Below are 12,021 nucleotides of genomic sequence, written 5' to 3'. Positions count from 1 at the left end.
CGACACTGAAGTGAGACACGATCGTCGTAATTACATTGAGAAAATTTGAAACAGATCTAAACGTGTATATAGAAAGTACAGATATTTATTAGAAACATATTTTATTGTTATTTTATACAGGGTGGTTGGTAACTGGTGGTACAAGCGGAAAGGGGGTGATTCTACGCGAAAAAAGAAGTCGAAAATATAGAATAAAAATTTTTTTTTTTTTTTTAATTTTTCCATCGAGACAACGATCTACAGTGAGATCCGTTATAACGTACCGCACGCATACCGAGCGAAAATTCAAAGTCGATTTTCTCGAAAACAAAGCCTCAAACGAAAAATTTTTATTCTATATTTTCGACTTCTTTTTTCGCATAGAATCACCCCCTTTCCGCTTGTACCACCAGTTACCAACCACCCTGTATATAAAAATTACCAGAGTATATAAGCAGTCAATTATTCGCTAAATTAATAAGAATAATAAGCCACGCTGTACGTAGTGAGATCATCATCATGTGTTATATTAATTTTTCATTTAAAATATATATTTGTAAAAATATATACATTGTCTCATGTAACTTCAATATACAACCTCAGATTGATTCCAAATTTTACTATTATAATCTCGATAATCGTATCTCATTAGAGTGCTAACGAAATTATAGAATGTTTCGTGATATGAAAGTGTTCGAGTACTTCCGTGAGTCACTGTATATCATAAGATCGATCACCTTGATCGTTTATCGATCTGTATTCATAAAGCACATAAAAAGGTATGAACGCATTGCGGCACGAATTTATTCGACGACCTAATAATATTCCATTCACCTTGAACTTAGTTTCCTCGTAACGTGTAATTCGAGTTAAGTAGGTAATCGAGGATCGTTGATTCGCAGAGATCGAGATAATGACAGTCATGGTGGAGTCCGTAAAAGCCGAGGAGGGCGAACGTCCGAAGATCGAAACCTTCGACGACATACTACCGTACGTTGGCGAGGCCAGCCGCTACCAATGGTTCCTTTTCATCATGCTTCTGCCCTTCACCTTCGTCTACGCGTTCCTCTACTTCACGCAGTTCTTCATCACGCTATTGCCAGCTGAACACTGGTGTACCGTTCCAGAACTCGAACGATGGAACCTCACAGACAAACAAAAGTAAGTGACATTTTATGTGCAATTTGTCTTATTTGAATTATTGAGTTATACGTAACGAACGATCCTACATAGTTTCTTTACGTTCGAATTTACCCTGTTACGCAATAGACATTTTCAGCTCGGGCAGATCGAAATGGTCAATAATCATGTTGATCGTATAACAAATCAATACACGTTTTCATTAAAGACGTTCCTTTCGATGTCTAGAATTAACCACCTTCTATAGGAGACAATTTATATGCATATGTACATATCTGTTCAAGTCACGTGCACGTAGTTTAAACCAGGCTTCTCGAAAGCCTGTTTGTTTTCCATGCAGGTCGCAATAAATATTCTCGACGACAGAATCTTCCACTTGCACGGAGATTTCCATTTTCTCAGCTGCGATAACGTATCGCATCGCGACAATTTGTTTCTTTAAAACCACAATGTAATATCTGATAACTTGCACGAAACAACTGTGTTTATTGAATCAGGAAAACCCAGGTATCGCGTTGTATATGTAAATGCATATGTAAATATCGTGTCGTACGGGGATGGGGGAGATACCTGTAACCAGTTTGCGACGAAATAAAAATAGTTGGAAATCGCGATTCCGTAGTTATACTATTATCAACGTCTTTTTCACGTGTTCTATTTCAAGAACGTAAGGAATCACCGGTGAAAGGATAGGAAGTCTGGATGGCACGATTCCAACGAATCGCGTTACCGTTCTTGACGACGCACGCGAGATCTGGTTTTCTGCGATGCGTCAACGAGGAAAATCGTTCGTTACGCTTGTTTTCCATTGAATCACCCTGGCCAAGGCGAAACTATCGCTTTGTAGATCGACGATTTCTTAGCGTTCCGGGGGCCCGCCGGAAACCAGTTTGGTCGACGACCTCCGGCAGATTCTAGACGTTCACGTGTTCCGCGAACTGATCGGCTAGGAAATTCTTTTTCGTTTCGCACAATTCCTCGAATCTCCCGTACCGTTTATTTGTCTGGAAATAGACTCACCGATACGTGCAGCGATCGGTAATTAAATCCCAACACAATTCGAATGCCTCGGAGTGCAATAGATACGGGACGATCGTCCTTCCAGCTCTTGCCTTTGTTCCTATTTTTACGGTCATTGTCTCTATTCCTCTTTTGTGTTTTGTGCTTTTGTTTTCCTGTTGTTTTATTCTTTCACCTTTCACATTTTTGATTTTTTTTTTTTTTTTTTTGAAAAAGCAGATTTATAAATAATAAATAGGCCGCGGATTTTTATGCGAATTTTATTTTTACAGAAAATTTAAAAGTGCAAAAATGCAAACAGTGTGATTACTATTAAAGATAATGTGTTATTATTGTTACTGATATCGTCGTTATTCTTTATTGGAGAAATTATTATAGATTTTTATATTGTTATGTATATTACTTTTGTCACTTTTTTGATTTAAGCAGGATTCGAATTAAGTTTCAAGGAATTGGACTAATTTAAGATTAGGATTAAAAACTATGCACTTTTGAGTAGAATTTTCATCTTAGTTTTCCAACTTCTCTCCCTCTCTACCATTTGCTGTCATTTTTCCTTCGTTATTTAAAAAAAAATAAGAAAATCAAACGAAAATTAGTATTCTTAAAAATACTTCTTGAAAATTTCATCACCGTTAATGTAACGTGTTCTTGTTTTATATAGGATTGCAATATCGATCCCTCCAGCGTCAAGTGAGGAATTGCTGGCGGAAGGTGCGACTTCGTTCTCGCGATGTAACATGTACAATGTGAACTATACCGACATATTGGAGAGTGGTATCAGAGAGGCAGACCCATCCTGGCCAATAAAACCATGTCAATATGGATGGACCTTTAATCACACGATGATACCATACAAATCTATAGCTGTCGAGGTAAAATCACAAGAGAAAATTATATTCTTTATATAAAGTAACTTCAAACTTTCGACACCGATTAATAAATTTTTATTTAAATTAAAACTGTTGGAACCGTCGTTCTATAAATATTTACGGTCTTTCATAAAGCTGCTGACGATAGCATATAATGCGGTCATTATAAAAGAAGTCCTTGTTGGTTGCACGAACTTAGACGTAGGTGTAATTACTTGTTATGCTGTTTGCATCTTAACAGAGCTCGTTTATAGCGGAACATAAAATTAACCTTGTCATTCTTAATTATTTGTACGTCTCGGCGTATTAAATCACGAACATGAATCCGTTTATATAATATCACATAAATCGAAAAGTGAAAGTTACAACTGTACAATAGACAGATATTTCGAATTGAACGTATAAATACACACTTGGTAACTTCTTACGACTCAAGAAATTTTTATCCAATATTTATTGTTATTATTATTATTTCTACTATTTCTACTGGAAATAGAAATTATAACTTTTAATTAATACTTTCTAGGTTCTCAATTCTGCTGATATTAAAAAGCTACGCAATTTATTATTCGTCCTTTCGTCGTCTTCGTTATTCTCTTCACCTTCCATCGATTTTACAACCACGCCGTGTTTTTTCACCGAGCATAACTGGCCGCAACCATAAAGCATCCCCCATTTCTGTTTCAGCTGGAATGGGTATGCGACCATGCATTCCTCGGTTCAGCAGCACAATCGGCCTTCTTCGTCGGCAGCATTCTTGGAGGCTTAATATTCGGTTACATAGCCGACCATTGTGGCAGAATTCCGGCGTTGGTTGCGTGTAACGCGGTTGGCTTCATCGCGTCTGTTGCCACTGCGTTTTGCAACAGCTTCTGGAGCTTCTGCCTGGCGAGATTAGTCGTCGGTACCTCGTTCGATAACTGCTTCAACGTGCTTTTCATTATCGGTGAGTCATCGAGAAAATTATAAGAGAGAAAAACCGAAGCTGTTGAGAATAGGAAAACTATAATTTATGACCTAATAATGGGGCATCGGTATCGGTCCCGTTTTACGTAACGATTAACTATTCATGACGTGTTTGAACAAATGTTCATTGCCCTATGTCGGTTTGTTTTTTTTTAAGTCAAATTTTTATTCGAATTTTATGATACCAACTTTAAGATATTTTAAATGTAAAATATTTTAAATTCAAATATTTGATATTATATAATATAATATTTCAGTAAATGATTTTACTGAAACTTTATATTTTGGAATTATATCTCGTAATTTAAAATTTGTTGTGTAATTGTATATTTAGTTTGGTATTAAAATTACGTGTCTAGGGATACTTTAAGATATTTTATTTTAAACGACAGGATACTTAATTCTGTATACTTTTCTAGTATGAAATTATATCTTTCGAGTGACTTATTTCCCTATGGAGAATAATCTTCGGTTATACCACGATTACTGAGACACTCTCTGTTCGTTATTGAGATCTTACATTGTCGATGTTAATAATTTATAAAATCTGCAAATAAATCTGAATATTTGAAATTAGATTGGTAAAAAACGAAGAAAGGAAAAACCTAAAGGAAATAAGGAAACAATATTATCTTATCAAATGAAGAAATGAAATAGACGAAACATTTGGGAAGATTTCTATAACGATGTAATACAATAGCAATATCACGAATTATTCTTTCAGTGATCGAATATGTCGGTCCGAAATATCGAACTCTGGTAGCGAACATGTCGTTTGGACTTTATTTCGCGGCAGCCTCGAGTCTTTTGCCTTGGATCGCATATTGGATCTCAAATTGGAGGATCCTCAGCATGGTCACCGCGTGTCCTATGGTGGTTGCGTTTGTAGGACCATGGATTGTTCCTGAAAGTGCACGGTAGTTTAATTCCAATTTCTTTTTCATTATAAAAATATAATACAAAGAAATCTTTTAAGTAAATTGGTATACGATAGTATAGTAGACACTTAATCTTACCTCGTCCTTTGGATTATTTTTGTATCTTCGTATCATCGGAAAATTCTTTAAAAATAATCCTCAAAGAAATATAAGAAATTTCTTTTACGTTAAAGTTTCTCTCAAAACATCAAAAGTCCTTTGAGATCAGACCATAAAAATTCCAAAATTATAGCTGAATTAAATTGGGTAATATTTTATCCAGCAATACATACTATATCTTGGAATCGGTTATTACATCGATTCCTCTGTCTCGTAAATAACACATCTCAAGGTCAACATCTTTCTCTCGATAAGCCATCACACTTTTAGCTGTGTGAAATAAATGATTGATACGTAACTAGACAGCGCTATCCAAATTTGCACAAAAAGTTTATCGATACAAAACGTTGGTGAAAGTGATGATTTTGAAAATTTCTTATAGGCTTTTATAACGTTTGTGTATTTCATATACTTCCGTAGTTGGTACATAACCAGTGGCAGGGTGGACAAAGCGATCGAGATGCTGAAAAATTTCGCTAAAGTGAACGGTAAAGAGGTGAAGCAAGAAATATTCGACGAATTTGAGAAAAGTTGCAAGGCGATGAATGAGAAGGATCAATCGCATAATCAGTACACTGTCCTGCATCTCTTCAAGCTGCCACGACTTGGTCGTATCACTATCATGCTCATCATTTATTGGTAAGTTAACCTTTCCATCATCAATCGAACAAACTACACAGCTAGAACTTTTTACTTGCAAATTCTCAGCAATGATTACAATATTATTTTAGAAAAAACTAAGACACCAAAGAAATTTATAATCATATACGAAAAGATATAGATAAGAAAGATATTCAATTTTACACTTCCTTTACGTTTCTTATATTTTCATTGTTTTTAATACTACGATAATTCCGAATCTTCCTGCATTTCCTAAAATAGAATTAACTAAGAATATGTTCTTAATTCTCAGCCTCACGATTTTCCAATTATATTACACCGTTAATTCAACCAAGTTACCAATCAGCCTCGACGCTACTTCCCTGTCTCTATAAAACCAGTATTAAAATAGACACAAATTACCATAAACTAGATACAAACTACTCGAATGAACATTAAGAGAGTATATGGAGCATTTTATGTGGGTCATTAAGAACCTGCTTAAGTATATAATTAGCATCGATAAACGTCAAACGCGAGGGAACGAGCACGCGAAGGATTAATAAACGATCTTGAAGTCCAGCGTGATTTATCTATGACTCGACTGATTTTTTTCTAGGTTGCTGATGGTGTGGGTGTTCGACGGCCACGTTTGGAACATGAAACTTCTGGACCCTGACGTTTTCACGTCGTTCTCTTTAGCCTCCCTCACGGAACTTCCGGCCGCTGTTCTGCTCGCCCTTTTCCTCGACAGATGGGGCAGACGATGGATGGGTTTCGCATCGATGTTCCTCTGTGGCATTTTCTCCTTCGTTGCCATCGCCACCCCCTCTGGTAACTTCTTTTCTTTTTTTTTTTTTTATTTCTTGATAAATGACTTGTCAATCGATATTATTCAATAAAATAGCAGGAACGTGTTAGTAACAGTGAGAAGGCGGGGTTGAATTTTATAGAAAAAATCCGGTTTTATCGATCGACGTCGGTTTAAAAAGCGGTTCTCTGAAGCTTCTCAAGCGAAAGCTTTGGGAGATTGAGAAATGAAAGCTCGTGCTTGATGCAAGAATAATGTTTTTGTTAGATAGTAAGGAGATAAACGGTAGCGTTAGAGGATATTCGCGTTTGCAAAGACATTAAAGAGTGGAAAATAGACATTTTTTAATCCGTATTTAGAATAGAACGTTATAGTTATAAAACAATTTACTATTTTTATTTCCTCGTCTTGCAACAAAACTTCGAATTCTCTTTTATCGTTTATAGACAACAGACTTGAACGACATAATCATATAGACCCGTATTATTCAAAATCGTATTATAGAGAATTTACAATTATACAATCTGGTCATTTTACTTAGTATTAATAATAATCGAATGGCTTGTCGTTTATTGATAGTCGCCATGATTAATTGGTTTTGTGCCATTCGAAATAATGCTAAACAGTATTCAAAATTCATATAATCTGACAATCTGTAATGTAATTAAAAAAAAAGATACATTTTTACGTTTCATTCTATGCCGAAGAATTTTAATTACTAGTTTATGTATCCTATGAGACGAAAAGAATTGAAAATCGATGTCTTATGCAACTGCATACAAATGCTTAACTAGACAAGCTTATAAAATCTTTTTATCCAAATCTTCCTCTTCTCTTCTTTTCTTTGTCTTTTTCTGTTGAAGTGGTCACCACTTATAAGAAAACTCTACATCTGGTCTTTTTAGTTTCTCAAGCACTGAAGCCATCGACAGCGCGTAGACAAAAGACTGCGACGAAGTCAGACCACAAACAGTAGACAAGCGACGTTGGCTTCGGCGTTTTTTTTTTTCAGTTATTGGGTAACACAGCTAGCGTGCGGATCTGGACCAGCTCAAATTGTATTCTTACTTATAATTACATTTATATTTAAATATATTTTCTGCCTTACAATTTATCCACTAGTTTTTCTCTACATCTAAGGTTATACATCGAATAACCTCAACATTTTCACCTTTAAATCCTATTCAATTAATTAAGCGTAATCCATTAACGATCGACATTTATTTCTCAACGCCACATGCTCGACAGGGATGACATTTAATTTTTAATTGGACCATGCGTGCATCGGGCGTATGTATCGCGCGTGGAATGCGGCGATCGTGGCATTTACATATTTCTCAACTTGTTCAAGGTTCGACAACGGTCGCCATGGCGATTATAGCGCGTCTTGGAGTGAATATCGCCGCGAATATTGGTTTCCAATATGCAGCGGAAATGCTGCCGACTGTGGTGAGAGCTCAGGGTGTGTCTTTGATCCATATCATCGGCTATATCGCCCACATTTTGGGACCCTACATTATTTATCTGGTAAGTGAATCGAAATTTCTGTTAACGACATCGTACTTCTACGAACCAAGAGTTATTCAGCCTCTTTTTTATTTTACGACTAATATCATCTGTTAGTGAGATACGTTTTTTGAAGTTCCTTTAATTTATAGAAGAATTATGTTCCTTATCGGTCATGGATTTTTCTTGTAATCTTACGAATCATGGAAACAAGATAGATTGTCGATATATTCTCCTCCGTTTTGTTTAATGCTATTAGGATTTTGTGAAGGAAATGTAACTTTTCTATTGTCTGTAATTAGGTTTGCGATACTACACTATAGCTTCGTTTCTAAACGAAACGAATGTTTACAAAATCTAGTTGTACAGGTAACACCAATGATCCTTTGTATATTGACAACTTCTTCAAATTCTGTCTTTAATCAAACTCTTTATTAATATTAAAAAAAATATTAAGTATACAGAAAAATACAAATTTATGAGGAATTTATGAGGACATTCTGGATTATTGTGTCTGACTATTCTGTTCTGAATTATAAATTTGCCTTAAAGTGTACTATTATTTATGTAATCTATTTGCGAAAAATGAACTTATGGAAGTAGTCCATTTATTTCCCGAAAATCGAAGAGAAATTAAGAAATTAACGGAAAATGGAATTAATCGCTATAACTTCTAAAAGACATATATAATAGACGTATAAAAGAAAGAATGTTTTTCACTCGATTTAGGCTGACGTTGATCCATCTTTACCGCTGGTTGCCCTCGGTTTGCTGTCCTTTGGACACGCCTTTCTGACCCTTGGCTTACCAGAAACCTTGAACCAGGAACTACCAGAAACCCTACAGGAAGGTAACGACTTTGGCAAGGAACAAAGTTTCTGGTGGGTTCCGTGTATATCCTCGTAAGTATAAATTCTCCTACAACATTCTTCCTCCACTTTACGTCAATATAAATTTACTAATAATCGTTTATTTCAATTTGACAGGAGCAAAATGCTGAAAAAATCTTACAGAAAGAAGAAAGGCCTCTCGAATCCAGCGTTTACTGGCAGTGTTCAAAAGATGGACTGCACTAGATTATAGCGACTGGACCTGACGGTGGTGTGAAACTTGCCAAATCCGTTGTAAATATAGTTATTAAACGTGCGCGTGTGATGTTAGATGTTAAGGTATTTACGAACGTGTTGAGATTTGAGAGCTGTTGAGAGAAACTAGGAAGAAGTATCAGTTGTTGCAGTGAAAGAGACAAGAATCGTCAAATTACACAAGGTATACGTTTAAGAAATTAATTGACACTTCATCGACGAAGTAGCTTTGTTGCACACAAGATAATTTTCTTTAAAGTGTATATTTTTCTAATTGAAATGACTGTATAAAAATTTGAAGAAATTTAAAGAATTAAAAACACGGCATTTAAAGTACGTTGCGTTCACATATTGCGATGTAATTATTTCGCGTACTATAACGTCGGTAAAGTGTTGAAAATAAGAAACGATTCAAGTATCTTATGTAAATGTACAATTAAATTCAGTATTGGATATACGTATTAAAGGAAACGATATATATGTCTTTCTGTTATAAAAATAATATACCATAGTATTTATGCATCTTTCGCTTTAAAAATCGGAAAGAAAGATCTATATATTTTTCTTCTTGCTCTTTTTTTTTTCTTTCTTCGTTGAAGGAATACTCTAGTTGAATTGACTTAACTATGAAATACTGTGAATAACAAAGGATTGCCACGAGACTCGAAACGCAAAAAGAGAGCTGTCTTCGCGCATTGTCAAGCTTTCAACAACTTGCCTCGTTTATTACGAATCGCCTTTGTATCAATATAGGTGATTCATAAATCGCCGACACTTGAAATGAGAGTTTCGATCGACTTTTAAACCGAAGTGTATTTTGCGTTTACTCGATCAACGTGGCTTTTTTCATCATCCATTTATATATACATCAACACGTTGAACGCTTTGAAAACTCTGAGATCTCTGTTATTTAATTTAAATATATACATATATATATATTATTCTAATGAAATATCAAGATTGAAATTCTTTTATGATATTTTGCTTTTTATGATCTTTCAGTATTAATAAGAGAAATATCTCTATTTGATATATTTAGATATAATAAGAATATTACTTCTAATAAATATCCTTGAATCCGTAATTACTGATCATTCATAAAATGGAATGCATTAAAACAATTAATTGCTAAGCGTTAATATCAACTCATTAGCTACCATCATACCCAATTGAGATTATAAAATGAAAGTTGTAGGATCTTTTTAAGCAGGAATTTTTTTTAATGGAAAGGATATTAACACAATGTTCGACATTCTTCCGAAATTTTTCTGTTTAAATTCAATGGAAAAAGCAATAAATAATTTATAGAATTATATAAAAATTTTAGAAGAAAAATTGATAGATAATGAGTTAATTTTGAAAATGCTCAGGTTTAAATGTTACTTGAAACAGATCGAAACTCCGTCACGTGTTCGATTAGAAATAGTAAAATTCTGATTCGTGAAGAGACGCGAAAATCTATTTCCAATCTCGTTCCTTTCGATCCTCCGACCTGTTCGTCTTAAACGCACAATCTCCGTTATACCACCTTTAAACGATGATTCTAGCAACTAGAATCATTCGATCGTTAGAATCATTCGCGTACTTATGAGACTAGCCCCTGCTTTCAGTTACCGATTAAAAAGACATACTATTCTTCGTTGCAAGTATCAGCTATCGTTCCTCAAAACCTGAGATTCTTCGAAATATTCCTACGCTAGAGATTCAACTGTACATAATTGTTCAAGGCTACAAGTTAGTTCGATCCTCGTGATGCAATGGATAATAATTCGATCGTCTGGAAAATAATTCTGGACGAGAGAATTCTCATTTAACCCTTGACGGTCGATGATTTTGTAACCATGTACAATATCGTAATCAAGAATGAATTCTTCTACATTTTTAATCTTGAAACTACACAGGACCGATACATATTAAGCTCAATCGCAAATAAATATTAAGGGAGTCTTAAGGAGTTATAATATCGACATTTCTTATCAATGCGATAGTGATATAATAATGTGATATAGTACAGAGTGTTTCGTAACTGATGATTCCTTGTGTTTTCGAGAAAATAAATTTTGAATATGTTTTGTGAACGTCGTGTGAACAGGAGTTGACAAATTTTCAAAATTTCATTCTCTCGAACGTCGTACGAAAATCTTTCATTCTATATTTTCGACAGATCTTTTCACATAGTATTATCCTGTACCACTAGTTATTAACCACATTAACTAACCACTGGTTATCACAGTATCAATTACCAGACACCCTGTATAATACAGAATATTACTTCAAATATCCGTACAATGAAACATTTCATTTTCTATGATTAATTATAATTAAGTTCGGCTTTTAAGGGTTAATACATTGTAACATAAGTGATCGTTATTGTAGAACTCCTAATTATAGCATGGAGTTAGATTAGACGTACAATGATGAACGAGGATCATCGAGCATTAATGTATTTAATTATAGAGATATTTAGCGATTTATTTTTGTTCGGAGGATCCGTCGATGTGTGTGCAAATAAAAAGCAGAATTGTTTCTTATATTAAGGTTTATGGAAGTTTTATTCGATGAATTAATTCTATGGACGTGAGTGTATACACGAATGTATACGTGAGTGAAGTAGGAGGATGATTATGAATACTATGAATAGGTATTCTTCAGATTAATTGCGTTGTTATTGGCACAATAACGAACACTGATCGTCATACGATGGCACGATTTGCTTACAATATTCTTTCCTTTCTTTTTTTCTTCTTTCTAAACCATAGAAACAGTCAATTAGAGCTATTTTTTTTTAAAGTACGCACAACTCGTTTTAGATAGATAAGTCCAGCAGTTAGTGCTGAAGAAATTATAACAATAATTAAAAAAGTCCAAGTTTGAATTTTATTAATATTGTACGTTATTTAAAATCGTATAAAAAAATATAACGAACAGAAGCAAATTTTCAAGTCTTAAGAGTTTTAAGTAAAGCGAAGTAAAAAATGTTAAGTAAATAATCGTTAAAAATACGT

The 12,021-nt window shown here is 34.4% G+C and overlaps 1 protein-coding gene across 5 annotated transcripts in view; it reads left to right on the top strand.

Annotated features, from left to right (window-relative positions):
* Positions 1-12,021, top strand: part of LOC138181585 (carcinine transporter) — a 56,124-nt gene that overhangs the window by 43,428 nt on the left and 675 nt on the right. For 3 of the 5 annotated variants that reach the window (XM_069116524.1, XM_069116523.1, XM_069116522.1), the window contains exons 2-10: positions 882-1,140; positions 2,804-3,014; positions 3,699-3,957; positions 4,702-4,894; positions 5,435-5,653; positions 6,234-6,448; positions 7,777-7,952; positions 8,661-8,833; positions 8,918-11,549. In XM_069116524.1, coding sequence (XP_068972625.1) covers positions 893-1,140; positions 2,804-3,014; positions 3,699-3,957; positions 4,702-4,894; positions 5,435-5,653; positions 6,234-6,448; positions 7,777-7,952; positions 8,661-8,833; positions 8,918-9,014 — 1,791 coding nt within the window. In that variant the 5' untranslated portion in view covers positions 882-892 and the 3' untranslated portion in view covers positions 9,015-11,549. Of the gene's footprint in view, positions 1-881; positions 1,141-2,803; positions 3,015-3,698; positions 3,958-4,701; positions 4,895-5,434; positions 5,654-6,233; positions 6,449-7,776; positions 7,953-8,233; positions 8,301-8,660; positions 8,834-8,917; positions 11,550-12,021 lie in introns of those variants that run through there. The other 2 variants (XR_011173542.1, XM_069116525.1) reach the window with 2 other exon arrangements.

This window comes from Bombus flavifrons, chromosome 7 (genome assembly GCF_040668555.2).
Source record: "Bombus flavifrons isolate JBK064 chromosome 7, iyBomFlav1_principal, whole genome shotgun sequence".
Classification (NCBI taxonomy): Eukaryota; Metazoa; Arthropoda; class Insecta; order Hymenoptera; family Apidae; genus Bombus; species Bombus flavifrons.
The sequence above is the reverse complement of the archived record's forward strand: the minus strand, read 5'-3'. Positions and strand labels throughout refer to the sequence as shown.